Raw genomic sequence first — 20,648 nt, forward strand, 5'->3', positions numbered from 1 at the left:
GGGGGCTGTGTTTCATTTCCCGCGCTGCTTCTCCGGTATCGGTAACGTCGAGAAGAAAGATGCCCGCCAGGAGATCTCGAGATTAGCGAGGCACTCGCGCTTTGCGCGCGTTGTCGATTGTTTCCACCCTTCAATTTAGAGATCTTTAGCTATAATTTAGCTATATCTACATGTAAAATATTTATATAATACAGCATTCTCCGCATTTTCCGATTCTCCTACTTATCCATTGTCCTTTTCCGAGCGATACCCGTGTCTCAGTCGCCCCTAAAACTGAATTAACGTACGAATGGTGGAAGGAGAAACAAACGCACATACACACACACTGGGAGTTACATTAAAGTAAATTTAATTTATTCGAGCTAATTATTCTTCGGACCTCTATGGCGTTTATTAGTAGGGTCCGCTTAGAAGCCAGATCGACGGAGCCCAAGAACGCACACGGGACACCCGCGAATTCGTCGGATCGATTTTGTCGGATTTCTCTCACCGGATTTATTACAAAGACGCTACGTGATAATAGGAGTCGTATATATATATGTGTGTGTGTGTGTGTGTTGTGTGTGTGTGTGTGTGTGTGTGTGTGCGCGCGTGTGTGTGTGGTGGTGTCCCGCGTGTTGGGCTCCAACAACCTCGCGCATTTCCAATTACAAATCAGAAGTTAATAATAATTAATAACATTAGGTACGTATATCTATTAACAATATTAAGATCCATCCACACCGCCAGGCACGCTTTATACAGCGGCAGTAATTAATGGTCGATTAAACAAGTCACCGATTTTTGTGTTTCTTATAAATCGTAGAAAACTCGGCTCTCTTCTCTCTCTCTCTCTTTCTCTCTCTCTCTCTCTCTCTCTCTTTCTCTCTCTCTCTCTCTGTCTGATGAAGGAAATGAGCGAAATCGCGAGGGATCGCTTACCGCGTACGATCCGATCGCTGACGGAGAAACGAAAAAATAAGAGAAGATAGAAAAGTGTCAAAACTATCTCGGCGAAGCCAATAATTTTGGTTTTTCTCAGTCACGAGACACGCGAGATACGATATTGAGATAATTATTTATAGAAAAAACGGTAACTCATGGAATCGTTCGGTGCTCCCGCATGTTCGTGGCTTCTATCGAATACACTATAGATTGTTTCGTTTTTCCTTTTTCTTCTTTTTTACTGAACAAAGAAAACATTCAGTCTTTGAAGTGTATGCGTGTGTATGTGTGTGTTATGTACCGAATCAAGAAGCTTCTTCAACGAAACATGTCCGTAGAAAAAGTTGTTGCTCTCTGCCTTTCCCCGTCCTTCGTCGCAATCGTCTAATTTTGCGATCTGCAAGTTTTGTTTTCCAGCGGTTTATTAATAGCACGATCATTCCGCGGTGTTGTCCGAACGTTGTCCGACAACAACTCGACTCGACTCGATTCGAGATGTAGATTTCACCGCGCTGTCGCGCGAGATCTCGCTATCCGTGTGTCTAACGCATTGTAACTCCTTGACTTAGTATCCCCTTTATTTTTATTACAATATGAGCGGACAACAAGTTCGCAAATTTCTCTTTCGCCTCGAGATAAATCTTTAACAGCAACAACCTTCCGTGTACAGAACTACACTTATCACGATACATTTGCAGATGGAAAAATAGTGGAGACGCGACATGCCCGTGAATTACGAACGTTACGAGTAATCAAAGGAAATACGGTACCATTCACCAACTCACCCGTCCGTCGTTTTACGGAAAATTACAAGTGCTCGTTCTATCCATATGTAAGTCGTCGATGAACATTTACACCATTATGTACAGAGTATTATACAATGAAAACGGAGAAACGGAGAATAGAAATGATGAGATACGGCGTGATAATGACGTGTCGATAAACTTATCTTAGCGTTACTCTCTATAGCGGGTACTCACTCTCTCTCTCTCTCTAAAGTAATAACGCACGTACGAAACGGAAAACGGAAAAGAGGAGCAGATCCCGCGAGACTACAAGCAACCTAAATTTCTCAAGCTTACTCGTCCATCGTTTGTCGTAATTTTCGTTCTCGCACCAAGCGACGAGGGATGAACGAAATCAGAAATCTCGATCTGTTTCGGACGACTGCGTCGTACAAGAAAATCTACCGCACGCGTTATTCAGAACTTTAAACAACGTGACCGAGAACAAATACTCCAAGCTGTCGCGAACATGTCCAACACGGTTGGAGAGACTCGCGACAGCTCGAATGCGAAACAACGCCACAAACAAGGGAAACGCGTAAGACGAGTGATGGAACGAGGGAAATCGACTTATAAACAAGAAATATCGCGACGATTATTAATAAAGACACCCTTGTTCAAAACAAGGGAGGGAAAATAAATAGAATAAAAGCTCTTTGTTCGGAGGTCTTATAGTCAAGATATACGCGACACCTCCTCCGAACCATCCAAACGAGTGGAAACGATTTTTGGTCTATGAATCCTCAGCAATTGCTAATTAACTTATTCATACAATACGATACGCAACGTTCTTCCTCGGAGAGTCGCACCGTTCCGTTTTAATTCCTCCAATCATCTCCCGGCTTCAGCCAAACGCAAAGCAGTCATCAATAAATTAATATCGCTCGCAATTTTTCCTTTTTCTCTTTCTCTCTTTCGAAGTCCACGCATTTACCTCGGGAAACGAAAGGAAAGAAGAAGACAAGGACGAAAGTCTTTGCCCTGTAAGACTACGATGAATCGTTCCGATTTTGCCCGACGTGAAGTGTCGGAACGATGTGACTCTCCCCGAGAACACGTTCTTCCATTTCACCGGTAATCATTAAACACTGGTATCACCTAAAGCACAAAACGAAATAGACGGTAAATCGCCTTAAAGGTACAAGTTTCTTCCCACTAACAGAATCGCGATGCGGTCGTAAGTGCCGCGTGTGCAAACATCTCTCTCTCTCTCTCTCTCTCTCTCTCTCTCTCTCTCTCTCTCTCTTTCTCTCTCTCTATCTCATTTCTAATTTATTGTTACTCTTTTGTACAAGTGTGTGTGGGGGGAGGGGGAGGGGGGGAGCTTAAACGGTAAGGAGCGGAAAGAGGTACGGAGGAGGATGAAATATCATTTGGCAGTTCGGCATTCGTCGGATATGAGTCAGACTGTTCGACGGTTCGGCGACCCAGTTGTAAACCGCGATAAACCGCGACTGACGTCAAGACGAGCTCGGGAGCGACGTCGAGGGCGTCGCGGCCCGGAAATGTGGCGCGGTGGATACGAGAGTGCGCGAGCAGGAAAAATATCTTATCGTTTCCGCATTCGAGAGTCCCGAGCGATTCACGCGCCGATCTTTCTTCGGCTTCGGCGTCAAGTCGGCGAGTTGAACGAGCGAGCGAGTTTTCCCACGTTGCACGCGTCCAGATATTCCCTGTCGAACCTGTGCGTTCGACAGAGACGATCCGTTATCGCGATGGGAGATCGCTCTGTAATATCGGATTTCGAATCTCAGAGTCGCGCATACTGCGACGTCTGGCGAGATGCAGTTAAATCGTGTATCGACATGGAAACGAGCATGTTGAAATTCGCACGGAAGATATTTTTCCTCGTTCGAGTGCACGGGTGCAGTTTGTGGGAACACAGCGTACATTACTATTATCCATATTTCTTTCTCTCTCTCTCTCTCTCTCTCTCTCTCTCTCTCTCTCTCTCTCTCTCTCTCTCTCTCTCTCTTTTCCCTTCTCTCTCTCTCTTTTCCCTTCTCTCTCTCTCTCTCTCTCTCTCTCTCTCTCTCTCTCTCTCTCTCTCTCTTTCTTCCTCTTTCGCTTTAATTAATATTCAATCAGGCATTGGCACAGAGAGTTGTACTAGCAGTATGGAAACAGCTGCAAAGAGGAGACACCGGTCGAGTTTGCGGCGTCTTGCGATTCGACGGATACGCGCGCTTCTCCAGCACAGTGTAAGTATAAAAAACGTCACCGCGAGGCGACCCCACCGATGTACACGGACTATCGTTATTTAATTACGTAATGATAAATTAACCTACGTGTCATAATAGGAATGTGTACGGGGAGCGAGCGAAGAAGCGAGGCTCCGCCTCCTCGGAGCGACGGCTCGTTGAGAGCCGCGCTCATTATCTACTAGTTGAACATTAGATTCTCAGTCTTTCGGTGAATTGCAATCCACGACGAGTGCGTGACGTCACTCCGTTGCAATCGAATCCGATGGCGGATTCGTTGCCCCCCGTCGTCTCGTCTTGTTCGCCAGATGAGAGAAAACGCGAAGGCGACAGGAAAACGTCCCCCCGCTCTCCTCGCCGCGGTAATGAGCGACTTGATTTTTTTTAGAGACACTTCTTGTCTGTCTACTTCCTAGTACCTTCATTTCTATCGTGTCACTGCAACGCGGACTTTCTTGACTTGTGCGACTAAATGAGTATATGTTATTAAGTTTTAGTCACTGGGACAATCGTGTCACGATTTGGAGAGAAACTGCCGAGATTTCTTTAAAACTCGCGAATTTACACTCGGTGACAAGGTAACACTATTTATTCTCATTGGCCGGCGCATAATCAGTCGCATAAATCAAGGACTGGCCGCACCGAAGTCACTACGAAGATACGAAAATTAGGTGTGGAAAACGCGCGCGTCGGGAAATTTCTACAACTGGGTCGGAACGTTGCGAGCGAGTAGAAAACGGAAGAGGAAAATTAGCGTGACGTCCGCGCGACGTCATCGGTAAAAAACAATACAAAAATACGATTATGTGTTCGAAGGACCCTCCGCTTTGTCTATAGTATAGTAATAATTGTAACCTCGCAGACTTTTACGTTGACTATTGGATGACGAAGATTCTTGTGTTCTCTTGTTTCTTTCTTTCTTTTTTCTTTCCTCGCCTAAATTTTCCGCCTCACGCGACTTCTTCCTTCACGCTCGCTATCTCTCTCTCTCTCTCTCTCTCTCTCTCTCTCTCTCTCTCTCACACTCCAGATAAATCTCGCCTCGTCCAAGAAGTATACACTATACACTCTATTATCCGATATAATCAGTATATATCCGCGGCTGAAGAGGAGACGCTCGTTCTCCATCCCACGAGGACAAACAGGAGAACGCTCCCTCCTGTTCGCCACCCGATAATATTACAATTATCGTGTTTTCTTTTTCTTTTTCGCACAGAGACCACCCATACGCATACTCGTCGCATTCTCAGTCTCGCGCAGTATACCAAACTTACGTATCTATCTTTCGAGCACTACGATTGCTTTTTTCAACTCACTGAAATACAGCGCGCAAACGTGTACACACGAAATTCACCTTCGACCTCCCGAGGGAGGGAGCCTCGGTACACACGAAGGAAACGTACGAAATATAACACCGGGCCGAATGACAAACGAACACCGATAAGAGCTCCTTCTTAAAGCCGTCGTCGAGATGTAGCGCGTACATTAACGATACAATACGATGGAAATAATCCGAGGAATTACTCGGACGCGATCACGCCGGAGGAACACCAAAAGCGCAGACGTACGTTCGTTGACTAGAGAAGAATGTCCCCGCGATTGGAAATAATTTCCAATGAAGATCGAACGAATAAGCTTCCTCTTCGCGGGATAAGTTTGATAAAATTTCGCAATGTCGACGAAATTGCACGATCAAGAGTGCGAGAGGGATAAGAAATCGCAAATGTTCACAATCGCGTACGGAAACGTTCGCAACATCGAGCCACGTTTGGTTCCTCTCCTCCTCTCGCCCAATCGCGTCCGCTCGTCTCACATACACTCACTCGATCGACATTTTCACGTTCGCTGTACTTCGTACCTTTCTCTCTCTCTCTCTCTCTCTCTCTCTCTCTCTCTCTCTCTCTCTCTCTCCCTCTCTCTCTCTCTCTCTCTCTCTCTCTCTCTCTCCCTCTCTTTCTCTCTTCCACGCAAAAAAATTCCCGAAAATATAGATTCTCCAATGATTCTCTTTTTATCGAATTTGTCCTCTCGCTTCTTTCTCTCCTTCTCGTATCAGTCGCAGTTCAGCTTTCGCCACACGTTCTTCCCTCTGCCTTTCTCTCGCATTTCTCACATTCTCTCGCACTCTCTCCCTCTCTCACGCTCCTTTCAGGCCACGATATTACGCGCTCTTGAGCTTAGCATCCTTCAATTTTCAGCCTTCCTGCGTTGCAAAGGAAACACGCTTCGAAAGTCCCGCCGTTGCCATTACGCATCGCTCGCGCGCGCGCGCACTCTCTCTCGTTACGCAAAAATATTCGCTTTGAGCAAAACATTCGGATGTGTTTTACTACACACTAAGAGTATACGTATAGGGTCGACAAACAAAACCGGACGATGCGCCAAAAGTCTCGCGGTAATTGTCGCGCGCAGGGAGGAGAACGCTCTTTTTACGCAGGTCTCGCCGGTAGTCGCGGTGATGACTCGCGTTATTCCTCGCGTTTTCCAAAAGGCCGAAGGATATCTCGTCGAACGGCTGTCCTGTCGCTCACTCGACAGACAGAGGACGCCGTTTCGCGTACTTCGAATTCGAATTTACCGGACGCCGTTTTCCCTCTCTTCCTACTTTCTCTCTTTCGACCAGCGGTCAGAACCGGTCAGCGTCGTTCGGTCTCTTTATCTACCCTGTATAGTGTCGCTTGAATCGACGAACTCTCGAGAGGAAGGAAAACCAAAAGATATGCATTTCTCTTTTGTATAACAAGGTGTACGGTATATGCTCCCAATGTGTCTCCAGTCCCGCTCTTTCTTTCTTTCTTTTTTTTCCTTTTCTCTCTCTCTCTCTCTCTCTCTCTTTCTCTTCTTACACGCGTCGGTAAAATCTAACAGCGTATTCTCGGAATTTATATTAAAAAGTGTCAACTCTCTCAACGTCTGAGGCCTTTTTCGCGTGTACTTCCGCAACCATTCGCTGAGCTGAGCCGATACGTTCGTATCTCGCGCGACGTCCTGATCACTTCCATCGATTCAGCATGCGCTCGCGCGAACGCGTCGATTGTCTCTCGGCCGAGGACGAAAGTCGCTCTCGCGAGATCGCCCGGAGAGAACGAAGATTGGTTCGGTTAATCGAATCGGTTAGTCTCCGATAACGAATATGTATAATATATAATTATACGCGTGTATATATATATTAATATACGAATGTACCGTTACTCATTAGTAGTAATCAATAAACGTCACTATATAATAAATTTGTATACTTCGTTATCTTAACATTAATATATATATATCATAATAAATATACAGCAGTGTCTGTGTGTGTGTGTGTGTGTGTGTATGTGCTGCGTATAGAAATGTAAGTATACGTGTGACACGATAACCGAGCGATCGTTCGATTAACCGAAATCGTATCGCGCGACTTCCTGCCGACCCGTTCGCTCGAGCGATCGATTATCGGGTCGCGATGATGACACATCGGGACCACTGAAGTAACCAAGTTTCTTCCCACCGCAACATATCGGTCGTCCGGTCGTTCGTTCGTTCTACTTCTCTGCCCACGACTCGCCGCGTTACGATGCCGACCGCTCGTGCAGTGCTCGAATCTGCTCGAACGTCGAGGCCTGTCTCGCACGAAGGAACCCCATAACTTCGGCCAGTCTATTTCTCAGACTCTTCGCGAGACTCCACGGAATATCTGTTCGGTATGTACACCCCTCGGAATATCTTCCTCCCGCTTCCCCTCCGTCTGATCGTCGGGAGCTCCAACGCGTCGAATTTCCAGTCGTAGCTACGTCCGGCGTATGCAACGTACCAATCGATCCCCCGTCGCTCTCTTCCCGTCCAAGAGCCCGACGAAAGCTTAATCTACTTCAGGTCCTCCATAGCGCCGTAATTAGCGAGCGATTTCTTGATCCTGAGTGCGGTCAGCCTAGCGGCCGCGTTGTGGTACCAACATTCCTTCATCACCTTCGACATCACCTGCAGAGCCTGAAACCAGGCGAGTCGGAACGAATTTATATATCGGCGATCGAATGAAAAATTGACGAGTGAATTGGTGATTGATTCGTAATTTGTCTCGCTACGCGGTGGTTGTAGACGGTGAAGACTGTGTCGAGATTATTTACGATAGAACAGAATGTTCCTAATGATATCTCTCGTTTCGCTACTCACTTCGATCGACTGCCATCGGTTCGGTATCGACGGCCGCTGTCGGTCTGTGCACACGACTTTCCGCATCTCCTCGATAGTCGGATCGGAAGGCACCAAGTCGTAAAAGGGCAGCTGATACTCGTCGTGAATCCCGCCAACGTTGCAACGCCTGGCGATCTCCCAGAGGATCAGGCCGAGCGCGTACACGTCCGCCCTCTTGAACGAGTCGAAGTGGTTCATGTTTATCGTCTCTTCAAGAACCTGAAAGCAGAAAGCGTTCGTGCAAACTGCCGAGCTATTGCCTTGCTGACCGCCTGCCACGAATTTTCTCTCCGTTATTTCGCGATGCGCAACACGTCACGCTTCTCTCTAACATTCGTCGTTTTCCACCCTTGGGTCTTTGTCCTCGTCAACAAGAAGAGACTCCTTCGTGTCCTAATTATCCCGAGTTAATTAAATATAATATCTCATTACTCTTGATTATCGAAAAAGAAAAAAAAAAAGAAAAAGAAATTCCAATCTCTTAGATATTGAAAAAAATTAGATCAGTAGTTAATGAGACATTACGAAAGTCGTTTGATTGGCTGTCGTTAAGTTCGACCGATATTTTGGAAAAGAGGGAGTTGCGATCACGAGTGAAATTTTCGTTTGCTTCCCTCGGCCGAGAGAGTGGAATATTCGGATCTCTCGCCACATCTTCCACATCCTAGACCGGTGGAATCCGCTTCGCACGGCAATGATAATTACCTCGGGCGCCATGTATCTCTTCGTGCCGACTCTGTTGTTGAGCTGAATGTCGACGGTATCCGTGATTACGTCGTGCCTGACGGCCAGCCCGAGGTCGCCTATGGCGCAGGTACCATTAGTCTTCACGAGAATATTTTTTGACTTCAGGTCCCGGTGAGCGATAGCCGGCTTGCCTTGCGTGCCGACTATTTCCATGTGAAGATGCGCCAAGCCGGTGGCGATCGACAAGGCCATCCTTATCATACCGTTCGTATCGACGGTTGATCTGTTGAGGTAATCGAAGAGCGAGCCCTTCTCGTGATAATCCGTTATCAGCCACAGCTGCGTCCACGTGCCGTTATCTGGGATCGAAAGCGTATCGATCAGTCTGCGATCCTAGGGACTTGACTCTGATCGCAGGGTATATCCCTCTCCCTCCCTCTCCTTCTCTCGTCTCAAAGATTGTGAAATATATAAGGAGAAATCGATGACACACGACTCAATACTTTTCACGTAATCCGAGCGAATAGCCTCTGTCCACTAAAGATAAAGCACGTATTCCCAAAGATAAAACGCTCTTCCAATATTATTGCAACGCTCTTCGTGGCTGTCCTCCGACAGGTGATAATTCGCTCCTCGACATTGAGTTACCACTTGTGATATACAATTGACGCGTATCACATTCTCTTAACTGTTAAGTCGCGACAATATGTATGTCTCTCTCTCTCTCTCTCCCTCTCTCTCGGAAATTCCCTTTCCCTCCCTCCCTCAAAGTCGCCGGACTCATTTCGGAATCGATTCGTGCACAGGGAGAAAGAGGCGCGTCCAGAGTCGCGATTTATAAGTCCACGTTTGCTAGAAGAAAGAAAGGGACAGGCAGGCGGTACCTTTGTTATCGGCAGCGATGAAGCCCAGGATGTTGTCGTGCCTCAGCATCACCGTCTGATAGATCTCGGCCTCGCGGAACCAGGACCTCTCCTCCCGCGAACTGAAGATCTTCACGGCGACGTTCTCGCCGCGCCAACGCCCGCGCCAAACCTCGCCGAAGCGACCCTTCCCGATCGTCTCCACCAGCTGGATCTGGCGCGCTATGCTCCGTTGTACCAGAAGCGGCAGGCCTACTTGAGAGAGGATGGGCATTGGAGAAGAACGCAAATTTCAGTATGATTGAGGATGACTCATACGCCGCGTGTTAGTGGATCAAGCCCGACCGTGAGACGAGTAAATTAAATATACGCTTGCGCGTATCGCGCGAACTCGCGCGCACCGCGATGCGAGGAAAAAAGGCGTTATTAACGAGCGAATATCGAAGACGCGCGCGCGGTGATTTGTTGCGAATCTCAGCGAGCGCCTCGTCGTTCCAGCAATCCGCTAGACTCCAACGTGGCGATGACTCGCGCGCGTTACGTGTTCCGGCAAATTGTGACTACAAAAGGCGGTTACGCTGAACGCGCATATCGATGTGCACACATGTGTAAACAAAGAGGAAGAATAAACACTCGTATCGTATCGTAACGATCGTTTAAAAGGCTCGCTCACTGAAACGTCTCGGCAAGGCGGAAAGAGAGAGAGAGAGAGAGAGAGAGAGAGAGAGAGAGAGAGAGAAAGCCGTGCGAAAATTCCATCCGTCGTTCTTTCGGACTGTAAAACGCAGGACGCGAATTCGCTTGGAGGATCGCTTGGCCGCTCGAGCGACTCGATAGACACGCGATCGCGATCAGGAATGCGCCGTTAGCGACGTAGTCGCTGCCGGGAACTAGCTTCCGCTAGAAACCACCGCCGGCGCGGTAGGCCTTTTCGTCGCCTTTCACCTCGTCGCTCCACGTCTATTCAATCTGCTTGAGGAGCGAGCGACTTTAATTTAATTCGACCTACCCGAGCCGCTGCCGCTCGTAGTCATCTCCAGCATGTCCCTGATGGTGACGCCGTCCAGGATCGGCCGGTCCGGCGCGTCGTGCGAGTCGTCCGGGTAGTGCCTGTCCCGCTTCTTCCTCTTGCTGCGCCGTATGTGATAGATGAGCATTACGATCACGCTCAGGCCGACTATCGGGCCTGCTATCGCTACGGCGATCACCCAGTTGATCTGCGACTTGCCGCCGCCACCCGACGACACTTTTCGGCAAGCAGGATCGGTCCGGTTATTATTATATTCGCGCGGCTGGCAGCGCCGAGTGATCGACGGGGACACGTCAATTTCGACCAGGCGACCCGCGAGGCGAGTTCAACGCGGGGATATATACGCGCGGACGTCTCGCCTCACGAGTCACGCGTAAATCGCGCAAGTCGCGCAAACATGCGTGCAAAAAGCGGTCCCCCCGTGCATCGCTCTCTTACGTAACGAGATAAACAGGCGTAGAACTCGCGAGGCACCGGCTGCTCGTCTATTTCCGACGATGATCGAGGCGGTGTCCCTCTCATCATTTCGGCGCGGTGGTGGGCGCCTTAGCCCACCGTGAATTCACGCCCGGTGGGTTCACAATGGCGGCGAGATGAGAGAGAAATCGAACACCGTCGGATCCGCGAGAGGCAGCCGGCGCGACGCGACGGCTGAGTGTGTGCGTGCAGCGCGAATAGGTCGAAATCAACATCGCCCGTTCGATTCGAAAGCGCTTCGAGCAGGCGCTTCCCGGGTAGAGATCTCCGGGAAGAAAGGTAGATGTAGGCGTGAAGCGCGAGAAGCGAAAAATACACGGAAGCCAGGCAACACACGCGAACACAGGCAACAGAAACCGGCTGGATGAAGAGAACACCAGGCGAGCACGTTGTTAGAGGCGAGCAAACAGATATATGTACATGTGTGTGCGTTGCGATTAACAAGAGGGGCTCTCGATGCAAGAAGGAGACAGGATTATCGTCGGTCGATGCGCGTCTCGTTTCGCACAAACTGCTCTCGTCCCGCCGACCAGTTGACATTCGCTTCGGTGCAGGCAGAGCGGTTAGTCGTAGTCGTAGGGAAATTTGCCGAAAGTCTCTCTTCCTGCGAAAATCGGCCGGAGCGCGTGTCGACGTGCTGCGACCGCGGGCCTCAATGACTCGTCGGCGAGCTCGAATCGCTGATCAAACACGGATCTCAGCGAGCGACTTCGTGGCTCGGCCGAATGAACACCTCACGAGCTCGAACTGGAGTTTCATGCTCTTTACGTAACGTTGACCGATATCAACGAAGCCAGTTGCGAGCGAGAACGGTCGTTCTCGAGGCGACTTCTCCAAGTCTGAAGTCGCCGTCCTCGATCGCGGAATGCCTCAGCTGCTAAACCCGAAGTGCGCTCGTTCGCTTCACGCGATGTAACTCGAGCTCACGTCGCGATAGATCGTGTTACGGATAGATGTTACGCGCGTCTCATCGACGAGTCTTCTCGAGACGTCCGCGGCACGTTGAGGCACGTACGCGGGGTAGGGGGGGAGGGGTTGCACTTACCTGCTGAGTCGCGAGGTCGCGAGGAGCGTCGTGGCGTGTTCTCTGCCGCTTCCGGGGCGATACACAGGTGCTGTTAATCGGTCAGTCGGCGAAAATCCACACAAAACTGTTACCACAGAAAGCGGCGTCCGAAGGCGCCGGCCGGTATCGCAATCGGCCGAGGTAACCCGAACGAGACGCGCGTGTCTCGCGTGCGACTCGCGTCGATTCCGATAACTCGCGACTAGACCCTCCATGCGGAGACGCCATGGCCGGTGCCCAGAAGGAAACGAAAAAGAAAAGAAAAGAAAAGAGACGCGAGAGGAGCCCGGCATGTTAATGCAGCGAGTCCCGTGTTAAACATGGCCAAGCCATACGGTGTGACGCGAACCGCCCCTTTCGGCATCACAAACGGGAGCAACGAGCTGGACCTGGAGAGGAAGTCGCTTCCGCGTCGAGATCCCCCCCCTCCTCCGCTCTAAGGCGGCCGCCCGGTGTATCATAAGCGATCGCCCCCGCGCCCGCGAGCGTCGAGGAGCGACAAATAAAAGCTGGACGGCCGCGGAATTCAATCGACGGGGAGGCGGGGGGAGGGGGAGGGGGGGGGTAAACGAGGGGCACCGCCTTGTTCGCCGGAGATGTGCACGGGACGAATCGCGCGGTACGGTCGGATGTTGATCCCAGTGAAGACTTTAATGAGATGACAGGCATCACACGGAGCGAGGGACCGATGAATGATCGCACATTTGTGTGTCCGACGATGATCAGCACCCCAGAAGAGAGCAATCGGAGAGTAACGCGGCGACACATGTGCACCTTGCTGACACTGTCGTCGTTGTCGAGGGAGCGTCGTTTCGCGGAAGCGCGTCCGCTTAATTAACAATTAACCCGGCTGTTTCGTCGCATAATGCTCCGCCAGTTTTTGCACGTCACCAACGGGAGCCTCGTAGAATTTATAATGCCGATGTTCCTCGGGCTGCACGGAACGCTGGATGTCTGTTGATTCGCAAAAAGCGCATCGCTGAATTTTTCCTCGACGAAATGTATCCTTTTGTTTTCGTAGAATTAAAAATACTTTTCGTTTACAGCTCGGGACGATTCTCTCTCGTACGGTCGAACTTCGCTCAGTCCTCCTCGACGAAATTACACGAGAAAGTACACCAGGATGTGACGATTTCGCAAATTCGGTAACGCCACGCGTACGAATCTCGGCGACATTGCAACCGATGTGGCTCAATGCGAAAGAGTCTGCCGCATATCGACGTTCGATAAATCCACGTCCGGGGCTGATTAAACCGCCACGTGAGCGTCGAATTCCACGAGCGCGCGCGCGCGTACCAATATGAAATCGCCGCTGAGCCCGATAACCGGCCGTCCTCGCGGATTTATTGGGGCACGTATAATCGATGAATATCGCTCGCCGGCCCGTCCAATCATCCCTTCGTCCAAATCGCGTTGCGTACGCCTCGTTACTTTGTACTCTCTCGCGGCCGGCCGTCCGCGTTCCATTCGCGCCGGCAAATTGCACCCTACCCCTTCCCACGCCTCCCCCCTTGCCGCGGCATCCACGGTGACGACGACGACGACGACGACGACGACGACGACGACGACGACGGCGACGATTCCACTTTCATCCCGGTCCGCCGAAATCCGCCGGATCCGCGTGGATATCGATATGTCACGCGACTGCTTTCCACGACTGCTCTACATTCGCGGAGAACTCGAGTCGTGTCGTGTAAATAGACGAGCAGAATCGCGATAGACAAGTGGGGCGTATCACGGAACTGCCCGTCCTTGTTTTCGATCGTTTCACGCTTTCATCCCTTTCTCCTCCTCCCTCCTCATTCCTCGCTATCCTCCGTCGTGCGAAACTTGTTTGAGCGCACGTAGACTCCCACGCATAAAGCCCGGAGTTGTTTTCTCTTTTTTTCGCCGGCAAGAAGAGAACATATAATAATTTCATAAGCTAATTTGAAATGTGAAAGAGCGTACGGTGCGTGCGGCCGCGGGAGAGATTGCAAACGCGCGGTTATAATGCGACACGCAGGAGTGGATGTGTGCTCTAGGATTAACATATTCAATTACACGCCGAGCGATTACACAGTCCGCGTGGAATGCCCTCGGCTTTTTTATCAGATCTTCTCTCGGCATTGCAAAATTCTCCGGTACATGAGCGGCATTATCTTATCTGCTCGTAACGTACACAGAGTGCGTTATCTGGTCGCGTCCCCTCTTCGTCGTGCGAATTGGAGGTGCGTGAGAAAGCACGATATCGGTGACATCACGCGCTTGCAAGCCATTAGAGGAGGCAGCTTTTATCAATTTTTCGTGCAACGAAATTTCGATCGTAATATTTTTTCTCAGCGCTACATCACGGACTGAGCGAAAACAGAAGGCAATATCGTTTCGGAGAGTGTTATCTCCGATCCGTCGCATTTAGCGCAAGACGAGAGAACGCAAATTTTTCGCGCGCGTAAGTCGGAGGAATCTGGCTAAACTGCACAACACTCTGCTAAATAATCTTAAGTCGATTCAGCGAGTCGACTCGAATTTCACGTCGACAGGCAGACGTTCCGTGTAACGCCGAAATGTTAAGCTTGTTAAGTGCGACGAGTGCGTGACACCTCGCGTCTAATGTGCAGCATCACTTTACCCCGAGCGTCATTCTGCATTATGCAACGAAACAGCAACGCCGTCCTGCGTGTTGCGGCGACAAAATGTCGAATTTTATTCGGCAAAAAATTGCCCGACAGTGGAAAAACACGATAAACGTGATCGCGATAGAAAGAGAACCGTAGATTGGTGGCAGCTATTCTGTCCGTTCCTTGTCTTGTCAGCTCGGCACAAGCAAGATAAATGGCACGAGAACGTGAAACGCGGGCGAACACACAGAGGTGGACACACACACACAGAGAGAGAGAGAGAGAGAGAGAGAGAGAGAGAGAGAGAGAGAGGAGGGGAGGGGAGGGGATACAGAGGTGTGAAAAGTGCGAGCTTAGACAATTCACAAAAGCGTAGAAAATCGATAATCGATACCCCGCTTTTCTCATCACTGTCGCGCGCGTGCCACGCCAAGGTCGCCATCGGAAAAGGTCCTTTTTCCCGCCGATTCGTGAACCGCAAAACGAGAAGCTGAAAGCGTCGCAATTCGTCGGACATTGACGGACTCGCGTTCACGACGAGAGGGGAAAAAAAGAGAGAGAGAGAGAGAGAAGGAATGCGCGCGATTCTAGCAGAAAGGTAAGCAAGAATCGCTAACGGGAGAGAGAAACGCAAATCGGAACGTAGCGTAAGACAAAGTTGGATAATTATGGAAATGAAAACACACATTCGTACCGAGTTTGAGAAGTACGCGCGGAAACTAGAAAGGACAGGTTCGTCGTAAAGTCTGTCCGAACGTCAGAGATCCGTCATTTTTCATCTCGAGTGCCATCGAAATGCAATCAGCGCCTCGAAAAGATTTCGCGGATCGCGTCACTCGTCAGGATTCAATGGCTTATTGGAATCTGCACTTCGCCGTCGTCTTTTCCGAGAAATTCGGCGATACGTTTTCCTCGTCGCACTGGCGGTTGCACGATGCGCTACGAATCGAGAGTCCGTTTTCGAATGCGGTTACGTAAGTTGCTGTGGTGTGACTACGCACTCGATGCAAAATTTACCAAATCATCGTGAAACAAAGAAATAGATAATGTAACGTTTGAGAACTGCCGCTCGGTCGTGCGCAGTCAGTCGACGTTTCGACGTCAAAAAAAGGAAAAGAAAGAGAAAATAACATTCCTTAATCCACAGCGATGACGATTAATCAAAGCTGCGCGTTGCGCTCCGTTATCGGCACCGCGCTGTCTAACCAGGAAAATCTCACCCGACATTCGCCCGACGAATTATTTATTCACCTCTGCCGAACTATCGCGCGGAATTACACGCGATTACAACCACCACTAGGTTACACATATAAATCATCGTCTCGCCGCTAGTCAGCTATTACACAGGCGAAAGCTATCGTATCACGGACGGCTGATCTATTCAAGCCGAACAAAGCGGAAAATGTGCCGCGTATCGTTCCGCGACGGTGAATATTATTCATGTCGCGAAATGAGCGATCCGAATTGTTCGCGTTGAAAGATTTTTATTCGCCGACGAATTTTCGACTATCGGAGGTGAGAGAAACCGGCGAGAAATTCGTTCCGCAGTTGTGATTCATCGCGCGACGCGCAAAACTGTCGTGACGTGAGAATTCTGTTTGTATGAGAGAAAAAGACAGAGACAGAGAGAGAGAGAGAGAGAGAGAGAGAGAGAGATAGAGCCAATTGAAAACTAATTATATTTGCAAATGTTATTATATAATGAAGACGAGGGATATTCCGTTGTTAACAGCTTCGCGATGACAACAATTTTGCTCACGCATAAAAACGCAGACGTTATAAATTTTAACGATCGAAAGATGAAGCTGTCTTGAGCGATTCATTCCTCTCCGCGAGAGGACTTTATTCTCTCTGCAATTCGCCGCGCCGTTACGCGACGTCGAGGACGCTTCGTTTATTACGGATCTCGCCATTGAATCCTTGCCGATTTACTCTCGTTGCCTTATGCTCTCTCGGGAATCTCGTTCGACGGGAGAACGAACTTCGCGGGACCAGCGCGACCTTGGCGGCGAGGAATCCCGCGGCAGCGCTTTAGTTGCGATTTATTGTACCTCGTGCGAGGTGGTTCGCGAAGTGAGAGTACGGCCCACCTCTGGACTCGTGAGGAGGAAAGAAGGGCCCTAGATCGCGATTGCAGTAGTCGAATTGATCGCAACAGGCGACCTCGAATCGGATGCCATCCTGACCGCGTAGTGTACTGTTCGTGGTGCACCAAACGGAGTAGTCGGTGTCCGGGAAGAAGTGCGTCTTATTGTAACACCTGGGAAAACAATTGACATGACGAGTACTGCCGCGCGAAATGTCGCGGTTCGCGTCGCCGCGCCGGGGAGAGAGAAAAGAAAGAAAAAAAAAAAAAAAAAAAAAAACAGAAGGAGCGGGGGCAGAAGTGATCACGACAAAGAAATCACGAAAAAGAAAAAAGAAAAGAAAAGAAAAAAGAGAGCCCAAATATTCTCTCCGCTGTCATGGTTGCCGCAAAATGCTAAGACCTCGCGGACGACATCAGTGCGCTCGCACAGACATCGCGGATGACGTAGATAGGCAATTAGCGAGTCACCGAAGGCGAGATTTTAGTGGAGCGATGTCTGAGAGATAGACAGTGGTGGGAATGCTAATGGCAATCTTTTAAACTAGGTAAGTGTACTACACACGAAGTTTAATAAGCTGTAGAGGAGAAGAAGTGATTAGCGTACAACTAGATCCGATTGCACCGGCGTCCCCGATTGCGCGCCCGATCGCGATTATTAACTTGACTTCTCTATTTGCGTTATAGCAGACGTTGCAATTTAGAGGCGTAATCGGGAGCTTCGGTGCGATAACTTGTAAAGAGACAGATAATCGCTAATCAAAGAGGCAGCCAGCCGACACCGCCGGTGCAATTGAGTCTTCAGGAGAGTCCGTATGTGTCCAAGGAAAATCTGTGGAAGTGAAGAGGACTGGTGACATTTTATTTTATATGGCCGCGTTTTCGAAACGTACGCAATTTTCGGTTGATGTGTGTGTGAGAGACCAAGTCTCTCGTTTCTGTCGTTGTGACATGAAAAATAAACATTTGAGATATTTGGAGCAACTTTTATGACAACTCTTGGCAACACCCTACACATTTTCCTTAATCATATATAGACTGATGTGGGTACACAGTGTTTCGTAAAATTCCCATCGCAAGACGTACACATGACGTATAGAATTTAAATTAATTTAAATCTCAAGAGTTTTAACATTTAACTTTTAACTAGCGACTGAGTTCTGACTGTGCAATTTCCGGGAGGTGAACGTCGAGATTCAACGCAGATAACATCAATGCTGCATTAAAATCTGGAATATCTTCAAAGTCTCTCGATGCGAGTCTCACGATACACCTTGTCGCAACAATCGAAATTCACACGGACATCGACTGGGAGAAAAAAAGTGTTTCGTCTTACTACTCGTAAAGAGGAAAAGTATATCGTCTCGATGCGCTTGAAATTCCATAGAGACGCTCGGCAGTATAAAACGATAAACAGCTACATAAAGTCAGAAGGCATGCGGAGCTAAAGATATTGTTTCATGGACCTCTTCGATCTTCGATCTTTAACCCTCGCAATTTCGAGAAGGATTCCCACAAAGATTTAGTTTTTGACTTGCGAGGGTTAACGACAAACTTGGCATGAGATGTACTTGCGAAAGATGGATTAATACTGATGTGTAATTCCAATGAAAACGATCGACTCTCAACGACTTTTTCTCTCGCGCGGTTTTTTTCTTTCTTTCGCTCGAGATCTCACATCAATCACGTCGGCTCGTTCTTCGACGTAATTACGTGCCGGATCGTCAAGTGTGTTTAACATTATTGCAGAAGCTGATAAAGAAATAGAGAGTACACCGTGAGTTCTACAGAGAATAGTCCGGGTGAGTTGCTACTTATTTTATACGAGAAGGGCTAAAGAGTGGAAAAATAGATACGAAAAGAGATATTTACAAAAGCCACACTCTGTTTCTCAAGGGCAGCGCGCTATTGGGGTGTTACTACAAGGTAGGTACTATCGTTATAGAGATAGATAGAGAGATAGAGAGAGAGAGAGAGAGAGAGAGAGAGAGAATGCAGAGAAGAGAGCTGTGGCAACATGCTACCGGTGCTTTCCGAGTTCACTCGGGAGGACTTCCGGTGTTGTGGGATGCGCGCTCGTAGATAAAAAAATACAGAAGGAGATTGCCTCGAAGCGACTACGATATCTCCGTAGGTGGCAAAATTTCTCTCACGATCGCGTTTTTCTATCTTTAATTTTGTTTTTTCTTCTTCCAAATGCTGCGTTGCGCTGAGTACGCCGCGTGTTTCGTATTATCTTATCCGTCCGGTCTCGATTACGAATCGCGTCGTGTTTTTCTATTGTATTTATTATCTATTCCACGCCAATTTCGATACCGATCTTCTCGAATTTCGTTATCTCTGGCAATGAATGAGCAATTCGTAATGATATCGCGCCGCGTCGGTGCCGGCGCGGCACCTGTAAATACCGCGGGGCGTGTGCTGCTCGGGAGGAACCGAGGAAAATGGAAGAGTAACGGAAGATGATGGAAGTGTTGAACGATTATCGATCACGCTTATCTGAACCCGCTCTTTGTTGCGCGAGTTGCCGAAAACGAAATCCGTCTCTCCGAACGGAATCGGTGATAATTCCACCAGCTTTCGCGATACAACGTGAGACGGTGGGACGGACGTTCCACAAAATAAAGTCGAATGCGATGCACAGTGGTACATGTACCGGTACAAGGTGTTCAAGCGAAACGACATATTGCCACCGATATTGATTAGCGCGCACCGTACACGCTTTATATAGTCCTTTAATTTCGCGTCTCACTGCGTGCGCCGTCGCCGAAGGCGACGGCGAGACTCTAAAATACTCCATTGCGGTTCAAGAAACCGCGATATAAAATAACCAGACACGTTGCGCTTTATTGGACGCAATGAACGGCGAACGAGAGAGTGCAACGTGCATCCGCGAATGCGCGAGTAGCGCGCATCGCGTGTGCAAGTCTGCGTGTAGCGTGGTGCAGCGCCGCGGAAGCTTTCTACTCCGCACACAATATATATATATATATATATATATATATATGTATATGCAGTGCACATGGCATTACATGGATATAAAAATATACACAGTGTACCAAAACCGGACGATAATTTAAGAGAGTCCTTTGCCCGATCTGGAGGGATCTTTGTCTCTGATGGAGAAGGGAAAAAAAATATCAAAGGAAAAGTATGTCTCAATTTTGAAAAGGGATTGGAAACAACATATGACGCTTCATTGATTAAAAGGCTGAAATAAGTAGCGAAAAAACGTTATTATTTATTGAATCCTCATACGAATTCTAAACGATTTTTAACGAATTTTAAACGAATCTGATACGAATCTTGCACGAAGGGAACCGCGACGACGTTTAATCGTTAGGATGTCATTGTCGTTAAAGACTAGATTTTTATTACTTTAGATGATTTTTAGATGATGCACTCGGATGATTTTTTATTTTCGTTAACGCCAAGTCGGTTCGCGACTCGAGCAGATCCGCTCCTGAGGTGTCGTCGGAACATCCTGTACGTATGTGTATGCACAGATAACGGGGGCGAGAGCGCGACAGAGAGCGTGTCAGAGCAAGTTCAGAGACGACGCGAGCGCGAGCAAGACAAAGGAATGTACATTGCCGGAGACCATGACGTAACGCATTATTCCGACCATAAAAAATGGTCCGCGACTTGGCTAATTCCTCGACTACATGAAAACCCTCTGACCGGTGCTTGAACCATTTCCATTTCCATTCCGTAACAGATGCGCTGGTAAACGCACACGCTAGCCGCCCTCCATGTTCT

The 20,648-nt window shown here is 48.8% G+C and overlaps 1 protein-coding gene across 5 annotated transcripts in view; it reads right to left on the reverse strand.

Moving 5' to 3' along the window:
* Positions 1–4,735: 4,735 nt before the first annotated feature.
* babo (TGF-beta receptor type-1 babo) overlaps positions 4,736–20,648 on the reverse strand; it is a 32,912-nt gene continuing 16,999 nt past the window's right edge. For 2 of the 5 annotated variants that reach the window (XM_019845272.2, XM_019845273.2), the window contains exons 4-8: positions 10,640–10,876; positions 9,652–9,885; positions 8,786–9,126; positions 8,060–8,299; positions 4,736–7,876 (exon numbers count right to left, since the gene is read on the reverse strand). In XM_019845272.2, the coding sequence (XP_019700831.1) occupies positions 7,754–7,876; positions 8,060–8,299; positions 8,786–9,126; positions 9,652–9,885; positions 10,640–10,876 (1,175 nt within the window). In that variant the 3' untranslated portion in view covers positions 4,736–7,753. Of the gene's footprint in view, positions 7,877–8,059; positions 8,300–8,785; positions 9,127–9,651; positions 9,886–10,639; positions 10,877–16,854; positions 17,064–20,648 lie in introns of all 5 variants that reach the window. The other 3 variants (XM_019845270.2, XM_011155056.3, XM_019845271.2) reach the window with 3 other exon arrangements.

The sequence above is a fragment of the Harpegnathos saltator genome, unplaced genomic scaffold (genome assembly GCF_003227715.2).
Source record: "Harpegnathos saltator strain DR-91 unplaced genomic scaffold, Hsal_v8.6 scaffold664, whole genome shotgun sequence".
NCBI lineage: Eukaryota > Metazoa > Arthropoda > Insecta > Hymenoptera > Formicidae > Harpegnathos > Harpegnathos saltator.